General features: G+C 48.1%; 1 protein-coding gene across 5 annotated transcripts in view; it reads right to left on the bottom strand.

Annotated features, from left to right (window-relative positions):
* LOC103555370 (transducin-like enhancer protein 1) overlaps positions 1–13,846 on the bottom strand; it is an 83,456-nt gene extending 69,610 nt beyond the window's left edge. For 3 of the 5 annotated variants that reach the window (XM_070590871.1, XM_070590873.1, XM_070590874.1), the window contains exons 1-4: positions 12,373–13,744; positions 11,489–11,589; positions 9,968–10,031; positions 9,812–9,856 (exon numbers count right to left, since the gene is read on the bottom strand). In XM_070590871.1, the coding sequence (XP_070446972.1) occupies positions 9,812–9,856; positions 9,968–10,031; positions 11,489–11,589; positions 12,373–12,396 (234 nt within the window). In that variant the 5' untranslated portion in view covers positions 12,397–13,744. Of the gene's footprint in view, positions 1–9,811; positions 9,857–9,967; positions 10,032–11,488; positions 11,590–12,372 lie in introns of all 5 variants that reach the window. The other 2 variants (XM_070590872.1, XM_070590870.1) reach the window with 2 other exon arrangements.
* Positions 13,847–15,273: the final 1,427 nt, after the last annotated feature.

The raw sequence follows: 15,273 nt of genomic DNA, 5'->3' as shown, positions 1-15,273 counted from the left end.
CAGAGTGCCCAAGTGCCAGGCACCAATGTAACTCTTCCTCACGTGGAAACTCACTTAATCCAGAAGACTACCCCATGAGGTAGGTGCTACTGTCATCCCCAACCTACTATCCTGTTTCTCTTTTTTAAGAAGGAATAATTAATATCCACACAAAGGGAGGCTGGAAAGACTTACAGAGAGCTCCTACAGCACAATTCCTAGGGCACGTGGGAGCTCCATGGATGGGGGCCATGACTGTTCACTCCAACGTCTCAAATAAGCTTCCTCTACAATAATAAACCCAAGACACGGACTTCTGAAAGCCAAAGAGCTGAAGAAGACAACCGAGTGGCACCTGTTGCCACATGCTGCACAGGGACCCGACACCCTTCCTTCATCTGGGTGGCCCATCCTTTATTCTCTCCAGACCAGACCAAGATGCAGACCAATGTTAAGACCCCCTTCCCTAAACCAAAAGCGACCTTTGTATTTTCACTCACTAATCCACAGAAGCCTTTCAAAGGGCACAAATAAAGGCGGCTGCATTTTGTTCTCTAAATCAATTTTCTCCCCAGCCATCAACTAGATGTTCCCGCACAGAGAAAGAACAGCCCTTCCCTTCTAATTCAAAAATCCATACTGCCATTGCCCTTGCAAACTGCTAAACAAGCAGTATCGGCAAGTCACTTGTGTTCTGTAATATATTTACTGCAAATCCCAATGGCTCGCCCCCTAATGCAGTTTTCTATTGTGTCTGTGCGTGTCAATACACTGGCTGGTCACCTTACTTGTAAGAGGCTCTGACCAGCTGTTTGCTCAAGGCATCAAGAGAGCGCAGAGGAGGGACAAAGGCTGTGCTCCTGGAGGCCCCAGCCCTGGAGAGCCTCCTCCACATGCTGGGGTCCTCAAAGAGGTTTTGTTTCTGGCACTTCACTCCCCTGTACCACCCACAGCCTCTGAGGCCTACTTAAATTCTTCATGAGGACAGCTTCCATCCACATAAAGTTCAAAATCAAAGTCCTTTTGCACAATTATTTCCTGGGTTCCTGCCTATCAACACTAAAACTATTTCCCCCAGTGAATACGCTGCTGGCGTCTTAAAGGGGCATTCTAAAGGGCCAAAAGGTAGGAGGCCTGGGAAGGGGAGTCTGGCTTTTCTGCTGTGGCATGTGGGAAGTACAACTCCTGGCTTTCAGGCGACAGGTGATGAAGAAAGCACCCTGACACCACATATTGCTGGACCACCTAACCGAGCCATGCCAAAAACACAAAGGGCAAGACCAGCAGGAAAACGTTATGTTATAAGCACCTGCTAAGATGGAATTCTTAAAACATACTTGGGGAAAATCCCTCCTTCATGTGTCAGTCTAAAACGGGGAAGGTAGCTCAAGGAAGGCCTGGCCCTACAGCAAACCTTTTCAAGTTTTCCAGAATTATTTACTTATTTAGCTAATGGGGGGGGGAGGGCTGCAAAAGCTCAATGTAAGGCAGGTGACAGGCAGTTACTACAAAATGTTAATTCGTAGACTCCTTGTATCATATAGGTGGATATAAAATGGGTGTTCACCATATATTTCTTTCTCCTTTTCCATATATTTGAAATTATTCATAACAAAATGTTTGGAGAGGGGCTGGCCCCGTGGCAGAGTGGTTGGGTTCACATGCTCTGCTTTGGCGGCCCAGGGTTTCACCAGTTCGAATCCTGGGTGCGGACATGGAACTGCTCGTCAAGCCATGCTGAGGCAGCATCCCACATGCCACAACTAGAAGGACCCACAACTAAAAATACACAACTATGTACCAGGGGGCTTTGAGAGAAAAAGGAAAAATAAAATCTTAAAAAAAAAAAATGTTTGGAGAACAAAGAAGCCATGTAAAGACTATAAGTAAATAACCAATGAGTGCATGAGTAAGTCAAGTTTAATGCCGTGGGAGAAGCTTGTAATGCAACTTATCCACAACTCTATTACTGGCTAGATGGTCGTCCTTAGGATCAGCAGTGATTCCAGGGGCGGGGGTGCATGCACACACTCAATGCACGCTGAAACCCAGGCCTCAGCAACACACTACTTCTGTTTTCTCTCTCTCTTTTTTTTTAGTACAAACTCAAACATATTACTATAATTAAACTCCCCATTAGGAAGCCTCAATGGGTATTCTGACTATAAATCACTTTTCCAAAAGCAAAACAAATGGGCAAAAGTGGTTAGGTGAGATTATCAGAACTCAGGTCCTAGAAAACACCTAGTGAAATCAAACAGCTTTCATTCTTAGTTTCAGCAGAAGGACCCACCCTGCTACTCTCAATTCAAGTTCTTAATCTGGGTTTTGTGGACTTACTGAAGAATCCTAACATGCACAGCCAAAGTTGGTTGGCAAGGCTATCTTGTGTATAAAAATGCGTACAATGAGTTTTTGCTAAGTAGCTTTCACCTGATTTTCAAAGGGCTTCAGGATCCCAAATGGCTACAGCCCCCACTCTACATAAGCAGCATATTAAACATGCTACTTAACAAGTGCCCACTCTGTACTACTCACTGAGAAGGGCAGGTGTAAGACTCAAACTCAAGCTTCAAGCACACTGCAACCTAGCCGGAGCAACAAGAGTCACAGGAAAAAACACTATTACAGAAAACAGCAGGAGTAAGTGGAGTGACAGCTCCTGCTGGAGCAGTCCCAGAAGGGCTTGAAGTAAACAGGCAGCGCTGTTATTTGAACGGGACCTTGAAGGAAACTGAGGAAGGCCTTGTGAAGTTTGACAAGAAGGTCCAGACCTTTTGTAAAGAAAACAGAAAAACACAAAACATATTTTAGGGACGAAGAGGAGGTCCATTTGGCTGGAGGGAAGAGGGAGGAGGTGGCCAAGTAAGACTGGAGGGGACAGTAACCAGGAGTCGATGCTGAAGCCTGCAAGTGACAGCAAAGAAGCAATTACGGAGTGGGTAGTCAAAATTAGGAAGAACAGACATACCGAGGAGGCCAAAGACCCAAGTCCCTAAAAGTGTTTTACACTCACCATCTTAAAGATGCTCCCTTTCCAGCCCTCGAGTTCCAAGGGCGTTTGAAACGCAGGGTAGTGGTCTCCAAAGTAAGAGTGAGTGGGCCTACCCTAGGGGCCACAGAGGGCAAGCCAATCGGGTGCACTGAGAACATGAGAACTTTTATTCTAATCCCTCTGATTAAAATTTCCACTTATTATAAAAGTAAACAATACATTAGTGCCATAATATATTTATATAACTTATAAATTTATAAGTAAACAAGTCTGGTAATATATTTTCAAACTTTTTACTGACAGGCTGCACAAAACACCACAGACTAATAATCCAGTTAGATCAGCAATGCCACTAATATCGAACCCAGTCTAGTACTGCACTTATTTCCGCAGTTTAACAAGTTGCATGATTAGGACACGCAAGTTCAAATGCACCTCCATTCTCAAAAATAACTGATTCCACTTCATCAAGTGAAACATGAATACCCAATGAATATGTACCAGTACACTGGGAACGGCTGCATATACAACTCTACCCCTCCCGGTGTGCACAGTGACGTACATCCATCACCCTTAACAGGAGTTTTTCTCTACTTGGCAGATAAAGAAACTAATTCAATGGACAGAATTCTCCATTTCCTTTTTTCCTCCCAGTTTTTTCCTTATACCCAAAATGACCCTTACCCCACCCTCTTTCAGCTAACGTATTAGTGGTGAAAGAATGACTAAGTAGCAAATAATAGTACAAAAAAGCCTAAAAACTGTGTTTGTTATACCTAGTGGGAGAACGTGTGGGGAAAGAGGCTAAACAACGTGCTCATGGTTAGGATTTCATGTTAATTCAAAGCAGGCGAACAGAACTACTGAGTTTATTAGTAATTATTAAAAATTGAAATGTAAAGGGCTGGCCCCGTCGCTGAGTGGTTAAGTTCGCGCGCTCCGCTCCAGGAGGCTCAGTGTTTCCTTGGTTCGAATGCTGGGTGCGCACATGGCACTGCTCATCAAACCACACTGAGGCAGCGTCCCACATGCCACAACTAGAAGGACCCACAACAAAGAATATACAACTATGTACCGGGGGGCTTTGGGGAGAAAAAGAAAAAATAAAATCTTTAAAAAAAAAAAATGAAATGTAAAATAAAATAAAGATTTGTATAAAACCACAAAAATATTTGACAAAACTTTGTGCCAATATTTCTTGGAGTTTCATAAAAAGCATTATGGCGACTGGGTGGTCTCCAAACAGAGCGATTCTGTAGTCATTAACCAAGTGACAGGGGATACATGAATATCTTCATTTATGTTAAATTTTCAGTGTAAATCTTTCCCATTTCTCAGATCAAACCATGCTTCAGAAAATAATCAGGAAATTTCTCTCACACCTGTGTGCTCACACCCACCTACACACACACACACACACTCTACTTGAAACACAGACCATATTCTTGCAACAATCCTAGGACACATTTCTTACTACAGAACTCACCAATCCCATCAGTGAGGACTACTTTAAAGATATAAATGCCTAATCTTGTCAAATAAGCCACACAACAAAATGGCTGTTTAAAATTTAACTGAAACCAACCATACCAAGCACACTGCATTAAAGGTACTAGTTGCGGGGAGGGGAGTGGAGTTGACTGAGTCCATCAAAGTCTTAAAGAGAGCCTGGTCAGTTTCTGAGTTTCCTCCAATTTAATCCACTTTTGGAGACCACAAAAGTTTAAATCATGTAAGAGCAGATACTCAGATCTGTAGAACCATCAAATGGTTCATGAGCCAGTAACCAAATACATCTTTAGTTTAACACAAGATTATTTATGTAAATATCTGCTAAAAGAATAGATTTTCTTTCTGTGTTTCTTAATAAACACTATTTGGAGGAACATCCTAAGCCCTCTGGCCAAAGATGCTGCTCATCTGACACACGCGAGGTGCTGCATTCGGAACACCTCAGGGCTATGGTGTGAGGGGTGACTCCCATACCATGAGATGCACCAGACTTTACAACCTGTCCAGTCCCACCCCCCTCATGTTAGAGAGGAAAAGTGCAGCCCAGTCACTAATCAAAGTCCCTAGTAACGAAGGGACCTCATCTTACACCAAGGCAGATCCTACAGACCACAGCAGCTCCCAATGGGACATTCCACCTCTTGTCTGCTCTCTGACCCTACACTTGCCTCCCTCACCTCACTCTATTCCCCACCCCGCTGAATCCTGACTTCATATAAAATTTTGGTATTTTGTTCTTTGTGGAGTTTTTTGGCATTCATTTTCAATGTTAAAAATATTATTTATCTTGAGGACTAAGCTTTTTGACATCTCCCTTAAATTCTGCGCCTGAGGCAAGTGCCTTACCAGCCTCACCCTAGTCCAGGTCCTGGACAGAAACCAGCAACTAGCTCAACTGTCAGAAGGGGTCGGGGAAATGCCAGTTAAGTAGTGAGGAATCCGCCCTGCTTGCCGATAAAAACAAAGGCTAATCTTGCACCTCGGAATCTGGGCTCTCAAAACACAAGGAGCTTTATCTCTTGTAACTTTGGCTTGTGAAGAACAGGCCTGGCTGATCAAAATGAAGTCAGGGACCACTCCAATCCTGATGACAGCTACCCTCTTTGTAGTACAGGGTTATTAACACCTGGTGGAGCTTAACTCTAAGTGCCTATACTCCAGTTGGTTATTTCCCATCCTGAGACATCGACTTTGAAAAAAACATCTCAAAGTCAGAAACTGCAGACAGAAAACACACACGGTTGAAAAATAGGAAGAAAGGTAAAACTTGCAGACAAATAGTGAAAGAGTCACATCTAAGCAATCAACCCACAAATGAATCCCTAACAGTTCTACCTAAACACTACTAAGGAACAATTTAGTTTTTTAAGAGAGACTTTAAGAGAAAGCATACATCAAAATTGTGAACGCAGTTTCACTCTAAAATTTACATGGTCTGAGAGACACTGTGTTCGCTGAAACAGTGCATGGAACTTGGGAAGGTGGAACTCTCATCTGCTTTTTTCTCTTTCTCCTCTCCTCCTCTATCCCACAACCAGGACTGCAGACTGTCTTTCCTGCCAGAGCTAGTCCTTTCATTTATTTTTAAATTCTTCAGAACAGAGGCGCAGAGGGATAAAGCGACTGATCAAACCCACTGCATCTCTGGGTCTCAACCAGGAATCCTGACAACATGTTTTAAATTGTCTTATGTTCTTAGATCTATTTTAACCTGCAGGAGTGTTGCTCGGTTGTTTACAACTTTCTACCTACCCATGGCTGTGGCCCCTACAGACCACTCAGTTCTGCTGATTTTCCTAACTTCTAGAACGTGCACCTAGCCCTGACATGTCTTGTAAATCGTGAAGTTGGTCAGCACAGACGGAAAAAAAGAACAGGAGAGACAGGGAGCTCGGCAGACTCGGGTCACTACACAGAAGCCCAAGGGTGATTCCACTACTGGCCTCACCATCCGATGGCAGCAAGGTGGGTACAGGGAAGAAACAATGAATTGGGGACCAGGTGACCCAAACTCAAGCTTCAAGAGATGCTCAGCTTGGTAAGTCCCAGACTCTGTGACACATGCCCACAGCTGTAGGCAGACAAAACACCTCCCCAGTCTACTTCAGAGGATGAGGCAAATCACTTTTGAAAACTGTTAAGTGCTGTACAAATTCAAGCCACTAATGACAACTTATGGCATGGCTTCATCAGCATGTTGAAAAGACACACAAGTGGAATGAATAAGGCTTAGGTATGTATTTACAGTGCATCTTGTTCCCAAAAATATCAAATGAGGTCAAACCTTGCCACATGACGAAAAAAAAATTTCAAGATCACACTGCCAAACATGCTAGGCACAGACCTCAAACCAGATTCACATTAACCTGCTATTTTTACTGCATCCTAACACTTCAGTGGTATCAGAATTGCCTCCATTTTTCACGAGAAATCTCCACCTCTCTTCCATAGAGACATCTAGAATTTAAGATCTACCCAGAGAGATGGACAGGCAGAGATCTATAAAAGGCTCAAAGGGGAAAGAAAAAAAAAAGTGTGTTAATGCTAGAATAAAAGATGTAAGTATCCATGACATTCCTGTTCCGCGGACTTTTCGGTAACCAGCCACAACTGGGAGCAGAGCAAGTCAGAGGAAGGCTTATCAGGAAGTGTTGACACAACATAAACACGGACTGCAGGCACCACACCAAGTAAGGAAACCACAATTATACCATTCTCGATTTGGATGTACTTCCACTTTAAGACTTCCAGACGGAAAAGTCAGCGGTGAGATATGACAAGAAAGCTCTCAAACTCACTCCACCGACAAAGCCGCTGAAAGGTGGAAGGGAGAGCGGTCGTCACACTGGAGACAAACCTTAACAACATTAAAGCTCTCTCCGCAGAAAGTTTCCCCATCACGGCATTTTTTCAGTAACAAAGATGTTGTCAGAAATGACAATTTTTTGTGTCCCCTGATGATGCCTTGCTAGCATTTGGTTATACGCCATAAAGCAGGACTAATTTCAGCCTGTCAGGAGTCTTGCTAATGCCCAGGTTCCCCCTAGAGAGAATTCCTGTCAAATCTAATGAGAGCTCCAAAGGCCCTCTCTACAATATAATGAGCACTTAGGCCATGCTGGTGATCAGGCGGCAAAAAGCATCAATTTGAGCCTGGCTACACCCTGGGGGCCAGACGTCACCAGTTTTAATAAGAATTATGATTACTTGCTGAACCAAAAGCCTCCTCAGAACTTATTATTAATGTGTGACATTCAGAAGGATGTTTTTCAAATGTAAGGCCACTTTAAACTGAATTATAGCACTGCTTTCCACACCACTCTAGTTAAGGGTCTGTCAGCATTTACAATATAAACTAAATTTCAGGGGGCTTAATACGCTCCTATGAAAAACATGGCATCTCCCAGCTTTTTGCATTTTTTAAATTACTGAGCCAATTATACACAGCATATTATTAATGCATACTGCCTCATGGCCAGACAACATATACCCACAAACACCCGATGGAGTACAGAAACTCATCTGAAAACTATTTTCACACCGTGGGGGTTCCTGACCATTTTTGCCCTTTCTTCCTAAACAATAAAGAAGAGGTCACTCTGCCATGTAACCTACAGGAACCCAGAAGAATTACACACCTCCTTAGGCCCCCCAGTAAATCCAGCACCAGCATCCAACATCACACAGAGGTGGAGTTCCCTTGTAAAAAAAAGAGTCGGTGAGGTTAGCAAATCCTTTGAGTTTACGAGTTTAAGAAAAAGCTCAGTCTTCTCTTACTCTTCCAGAATACTTGTTAGCAAAAAGTATGTGCCTTTAGGGTTAACTTAAAAAAAAAAAGTGGCAGGTTAGAACTCCTTGAAAAGTTTATTTGCATAATTCATTCACATGACCATAGATCTTCTGGCCCAATTACTATCAACAAGTTACAACTGCCTCAATCAGGCACTAGCCATTTAAACACACAAAAACAAAGGCACAAACTCAACATAAACTAGGCTACCAGCTTTGCAGATCTGAATAAAATCAGTATTTTTAAAGGCCCGATTATATTATTAATGAAAGGCCTTGAACTTCACTCTCTCTTTCCAAACACAAATCTGAGGACAGATCTAATGTACACGATGATAACTTAACATTATGAAATCTATGATGAATTAAAAATCAAAGAGTGCAGAGTTACAAAAGCAGAATTCAACTCTGAAACACACTTGCTTAATGAAAGTCTTTGAATATAAGGAAGATCTGAAGGCTGAACTAATCAATTTCTCCACTGTGCCCCAGCCGGTCAGCCATGCTCTTTAATTTAATGAAACAAGAGTTTGAGATGAAATAGCACATATACATCAAGTAAGAATTGTATTGTTGCACTTTGAAATGTGTCCAACTGTGCAACCTCATCTGATGATAATTTTTTAAGAGGCAATCGATTTCTAAAAGACTTATTGTACCAGCGTCTTGATGAAAAAGTGAATGTCAGCATATCTCCAGCATACTTACACCCTGCCATTAATGCTTTCTTTGGCAGACAATGACTACTCAATTGAGGGTCCTTTGGGCTGAGCAATCATTTAGCTTTTCTTCTCTTATGAGGTCCTTAGTGCCTTGTTCCAGCTCAATACTCTTTTTATACACCATTATAGTAGCCATAAGTGTGAATTTTATGGGAACTTGCAAACTCATAGTCATAGCTAGAGGTTTCCAGTCACTAATCTTTTCATGCTTTTAAAACCACTAGGACTGAAGCAACTCCTGACATATGCTGTGGCCATAAAAGAATGCTTTTTTCACCTCCAAACCTGCATCAACTGAGAAATTTTTTTTAAAACGTGTTTGCTAATAGGCCACTAATCCTGAGTGTCATTTTATGCAGCCCCAAAGCATAAAGAAAACTCTGTAGTTATATACCTTGTTTAACCTGATTTAAAGACACACCCAAATACCTTTCTTTCCCCTACAGGTCCCCACTTCTTTTCAAACCAGAACAAAACATTAGCTCTTCAGAACTTCAGCAACTCTACAGGACACCCAGATCTTTCAAGAGGAGAATAAACCCATCCAGGTGGAAAAGTAAACTCAGAGTCTCAATTCCTATCTGCCTGTAAACAGGCTGGTTTACATTTCCAAAGCACCTCTCACCTAGTCACTGAAACATTCTGTAATTGTCAAGAAGCGACTTTTGCTGCAGAACACTACCACCAACACAGAGAAAGAGAAACCGAGGCAGGAAAATGGCATACGTTCCCCCCACTACTGAGGACAAAGCCAGTATTACACAATTTTAATGACTGATTTCTCATTTTAGCTTAAGATTTAACTAAAGCTTACCTGTTTATGCATTTCTATGTTTAATCCATATGACATTTCATAATACTGTAAAAAGAAGAGAATCAGGCATTTCATTAGCTCACATTTTGTAATGCTAACAACACATATTTGCTAATGTTACATGAAAAGGGAAAAAGTCTAATCTTTGATACCTACCATCACATAGTGCCTCTGCATTTCTGTCTTTTCACTTGCCAGTTTCTCACATTCCAATTTAAGGCTACGAAAACAAAACAGGCAACTTAATGTAAACATTATGTCACTTGTTTTAACATCTGCCTCACATATTTGCACTTCAAGTAAAAACACAGACCAATTTGGAAAAGTCATAAACTATCGAGGTAAACACCCAAAAGCTTTGTCCTTGGATTTAAGAGGAAAAAGGAATAAGGTGGACACTACTGGGTATCCATTCAGCTCCTGTTCTCTTTCTTCTTGGTGCACACCTGGTCAGATGCCAAGAATGAGAAATGTGTCAAACCCTCTGATGTCCCCAGAAGACTGATTCCTCCTCCTGGTGATCTGCTCACTCCTACTTCCCTGCACAGAAGTTCACTTCTCTGGACTCCACCAAAATCTGGCCTTTGCACAATCTGCAGTCGCAGACATACGCTATTCTATCTTTGCCAACTCAAGTCTGTGGGTTTGAAAATTGTACCTGTAAAGTTACTTCCACAGTTCTTGGTCCCTCTTAGGACATTTTAAATTGTTGGTTTTTAAATTCCTGCCAAAACATGGCAAGTAGCTACTGCAATTAAGTGGGCTGAAGTCCTCCCTGCCTGGTAAATGGGGTGTGGGCAGGTACGCCTCAAGCTTAGAGCGTATCATCCTCAAGTAGACAAAAAGTCAACAATCAGAAAGCCTCTGCCAAAATAAGAACATTCACACTCAAATATCCGTGCTTTTTCTCAAGCATGACAAAAATAAAAACCGTCATTACACAGTTATTTCTTAGCTCTAATCAGCTAAGATTTCAAAAGAGCAAAGGAAAAAACTAACGTTTCTGGAAAGTCCACTGCAGTGGGTACTTTTCACATAGTTTTCATTTATAAATCTTTTTAAGTAGGTGTCATTAGATGAAAAAACTAAAGCTGAGATGAATGTAAATGTGACTTAAGTCTCTTGTTCTACCCAAACCAATCCAGAATGACGCCAAAGCAGGTAGCTTTCCCCTACACACTATCCACTCCCCTCATCACCACCAATGAAGGGCACCGCTAAAAGCATGGAGCCTTCCATAATGGACTTTGCCTCAGACAACCCAATTCTCTAGTATGGCAAACAGCGATTTCAACACTGGCTTTGCCTCCCTGAACCCGCACTCCAGGGCTGGGGCATCGATTGAACCAAGGTTTCAGCTCAGCCTGTTGCAAAATAAATAAATGAAGTGCAAATATTGACGGTTCTCATGCAACTCCAAATACACGAAAATAGACTCCCTGGGACAGCAGCAAACGCGCAAAAGGAAACAATGGGAGAAGGAGGAGACAAGAGAAGAGGCGGCCCGGGAAGAGCCAGGAGAGGGGGTAACGTGAATGACAGGTCTTAACTGCGACTCCACACGCCACCGCCTGGACGCAAGCACTAAGTACAGCCACCGCCGCCGCCACCAGGCTGGGCGAAGAGGGCCACGAGGCTGCCCGGGCGACCACTGGCCCGGCGCGGCCGGACACGCACCTGTGATACTGCGCCTGCAGGAACTGGAATTCCTCTTTAATCCGGTCCAGGGACTCCGGGATAGTAAACTTGAAGGGCTGGCCTGCAGCCTGGTGCGGCGTCTGGGGGTGACCGGCGAGGGGCACAAGGGACGGGGATGCGGGCGGATGGATAAAGCAATAAGTCCGAGGACGCAAGAGTGGGTGGGACAAACAAAAAATAAAGTTAGAAATGGAGGAAAACGCAGCCCGGAACTCGAGTTTGCGCTTCACTTTGGGGAGAGGTAAACTGGATCCTGCCCCGACCCCTAAAGGGGCTTGGAGCCTCTTCTGGCATCCTGGGCAGGTCGCGGTAAGTGCGCCCCGGTCACCTGGCTGGAGGTAAAAGGGCTCCCGGGCAGCCCGGGAGGACCAGGTCAGACTATCATCGCTGTCGCCGCTCCCTCCCCCCATGGGGGCGATAATGACCCCGGAGACCGGAGGAGAAAAACAACTCCCTTACGATCCCCGTTCCCAGAGTCGCCGGGGCCACCTCCAGGCGCGCCGGAACGGGGGCCGCATTGACATGCAAATCGGCGAGACGAAAGGCAAAGGGGGGGGGCGCCCTACCCGCCTCGAGGAAGGGGGAGAATGTGGCTGCGGGAGAGAAACCCCAGCCTCCCCGGGCGCGCCCGCCCGCCCTGTCTAGACGTCAAGTAGGAGGGAGCCCGGAGGAAAGGATGGAAATTGAGTTTCAGCCCACTCCCCACCCCACGAGGAGAGGGCCCGGGGCCTCCCCACCCTTGCACCCCTGGGGGCAAGAGGGTCCTCCAGAATGTAGTAGCCACCCGTCCCCCTACGTCAAAGGGAGCGTGCCCCCCCCCACATCACTACCCTGCCCCCATCAGCCACCGGGCCGCGCCTCACCGGGTGCCGGCTCTGCGGGAACATCGCTCTGGCGGCGGCCGCGGCTCTGTTCCCGGGCAACTCAATTCTCCGCTCAATTTCCAACTTTAATCCCGCCGAGGAAAATTAAGCCGAGAAGCCAGGCAGAAACGGGGAGCGCGGGGGGCGCGCTGGCCACGCACGCAGGCGCGCTCGGCGGGGCGCACCGGCCACTCGGCGCCCGGCTGCCGCTGCTCCCGCCGCTGCGGGCTCCCGCGCTCAGGGCCACATCGCGGGGCAGCCCGGGCCCGGCTGCACCAAGGACCGGCGCGGCGACGCCGGCGCCCAGGAAGACGGCGCGGGGGCTGCGCTCCAAACCGCGGGCCTCGGCCGCCCGGGCGGGGAGGTGGGGTGAGGTGACTCCGGCCGCTCTCCCCTCGGAGATCCGCGCGCGCGGCACCGTCCCGGGCAAACAGATCCAGGCGGGCCGCCTTCCTCCGCTCTGCTCCGGTCCGCCTCCTCTCCGAGTTTTTCCCGCGGCGCCGGCGGCGGGCGAGGTGCAGGTGGCGCGAGGCCCCCGGCTAACCCCACACAAACAAACCTGAGGCCGTTCGAGGCCGACCCCCGCGGGGCCGGGCAGCGCCTTTGGCAGGGCGCTCGTGGGCCCCCGGGAGGCGGCGGGGAGCGGGGGCCGGGCCGCGGTGGAGGCTCCGCGCCCGGCGCTCCGCAGCCTCAGCCCGAGCCGAGGAGCGCGGGATGACGCCGAGGCGGGGAAAGTGCGGAGGGCGCGCCGGGAGGCGGCTCGGCACGCCCCGCGCCGCCGGCACTCGCTGTTCTCCGCGCTCGCACAAACCCGCCCGGCCCGACGGGGCTAATCGGCGGAGGGCAGTCCCGCAGCCGCCCGCTGCTCCGCCAGCCAGGGGCGCATCAGGGCGCCGCGCCCGCGCGCACTCGCCCCGCACGACCGGCCCGGCCCCTTTCTGCGAGCCCCTTCCTCGGTCCTTTCTTTCCTCCCCTTCGTCTGCCTCTCCGCGAAGGGCGCTCCAGCCCGCTGCAAAGTTCTCTCACGACCCGGGGGACGACATCCACGAGACGGTGGGGAGAGGAGCAGGAGTGCGCTCCGCCGCTCGGCCTCCCTCCCCGGCGGGCAAACTCGGCGGGCGAGTCCAGAGTAGTCGCGGCGGCGGCAACCGGGGGGGGTTAAGTCGCCGCGGGCCGACAGAGGTCCCGGCTGGTGGCGCGGGTCCCGCCCGGCCGTGAGAGGGTGGGGGTGGCGCAATCGGCTGCCTCGGGGACGCGGAGCACAGGGTATCCGCCGCCGCTGCTGCGCCTGCAGCCGCCGCTCCCGCCGCCGCCGCCCGCGCCTCTCGCGCCGGTTACATTAACACGCGGTTTCACACTCCAGAGCTAACCAGCGCGGGCCCCGCCCAGCCCGGCGCGGGCGGGGGCGCGAGCGGAGCCGGCAGGGGACGTGAGCCAGCCGCTGGGAGGGGGCCAGGGGCGGCCCGCGTCAGCCAATCGAGGGCGCCGCGCCCAACGTGGGGTGGTGACGTAACGCATCCCTGGAGCCTATGGCAGCGCAGCACCGGACGGGCCGTTCTCCCTCCCACCGCCTCTCGCGCCCCACTCGCTTCCATCTCCGCCGTCTCCCTCGTCTCCCCTCCCACCCCACCCCCACCCCTCCTCCGCAAGCCGCGTCCTCCCGGGCTCGGTGAGGAACTGTTCCTGGAGGAGCCGCGGGACGCCGAAACCAGCCAATGGGAAGCGGCGAGGCGCGGAGATTGGCACCGTGGATGGGAAGGTCGGTGGGAAGGAGAGCGGCGGGGCCGGGCTGTCAATCAAAGTAACGTGGGCTGGCGAGGGAGCGCGCGGGTGCGCGCGAGCGGGAGGGACCGGCGAGCGTGGAGCCGCGGCAGCTGGGGGTTCGAGTTTGCAAAAATCCTGCTACTCGTTCACTTTTCCCTTTAGTGAAAATCCTCAGATCTCAGTGAAAGTAACGCATAGACTAACCGAGGAGTTTCTTGAGGGGGGAGCTTTTTGGTAGTTCAAGCCAAACGCGTCTTTTGGTGCTGGCCCCTTGTTTGATGCTACTATTCTGAAAGTGAGGTCACATTCTAAAATTTCTCAGAGGTTTGTTTTTCCTTGAGCTACCTTTTCGCGTATGCACAAGAAGGAGTGGACTGTGCACTTGGTGGAAAATGCATAAAGGGGCAGCGCATTGACTGGTGTACGTATACCAGTCGCGTCAGACTAGGCTTTTAAGGCTCTCACCCGCTTTGCACCCAAGGAAATAGGATTGGGGTTTTATTGGAGGATTTCAAACCACTTTGCAAAAAAGTCGGCCCGCCTTCGTTTGGCGGGAAGGATACCCAAAGTGCTGCCAGGGTCAAGCACGCGTGTCCCAATAGCAGATGCGATGCTTCGCCCGTGGCGCGAAATTTCAGGTTCTTGTCTTAAAAGTCCGGATTTCGCTGTATTAGGGGGTAGGGGGCAACTGAGAGTCTTAGGGGCCTCTCAGCAACATGACCAAGAGTCTGTTTCCAGTTCCTGGAAACAAAGGGAGACAATGGGATAAGCCATTATCAAGACCTGAAAAACCTGTCCTGCCCACCCCACCCCCATAGCTGGGGTGGTACCCCAGGCTGAGCTGCGTAAAGAGCTAAATGGGAAGCGATGGGTGAATGACATGGCTAACATTCTTAGGAGGCAGACCTTGACTTAAAAGGGATTTTGAGATTTTAAACAAACAGGGCATACTGTGTAAGTCTCCAGTTTTTGCATGTTTCTTTAAATACACTACACAGCAGAAAAACTTTAATATTGCCGCACTCATACTTTTGTTTAAAGAACAGTTCGGTTGAGCTATTTCCACATGATTGGTGAGTGAATAATGCTATTTTAGCCAAATGGTGGTGAATTCTTCCATGAGAGGACACATCTTTG

Source organism: Equus przewalskii, chromosome 22, assembly GCF_037783145.1.
Source record: "Equus przewalskii isolate Varuska chromosome 22, EquPr2, whole genome shotgun sequence".
NCBI classification, from domain to species: domain Eukaryota; kingdom Metazoa; phylum Chordata; class Mammalia; order Perissodactyla; family Equidae; genus Equus; species Equus przewalskii.
The sequence above is the reverse complement of the archived record's forward strand: the minus strand, read 5'-3'. Positions and strand labels throughout refer to the sequence as shown.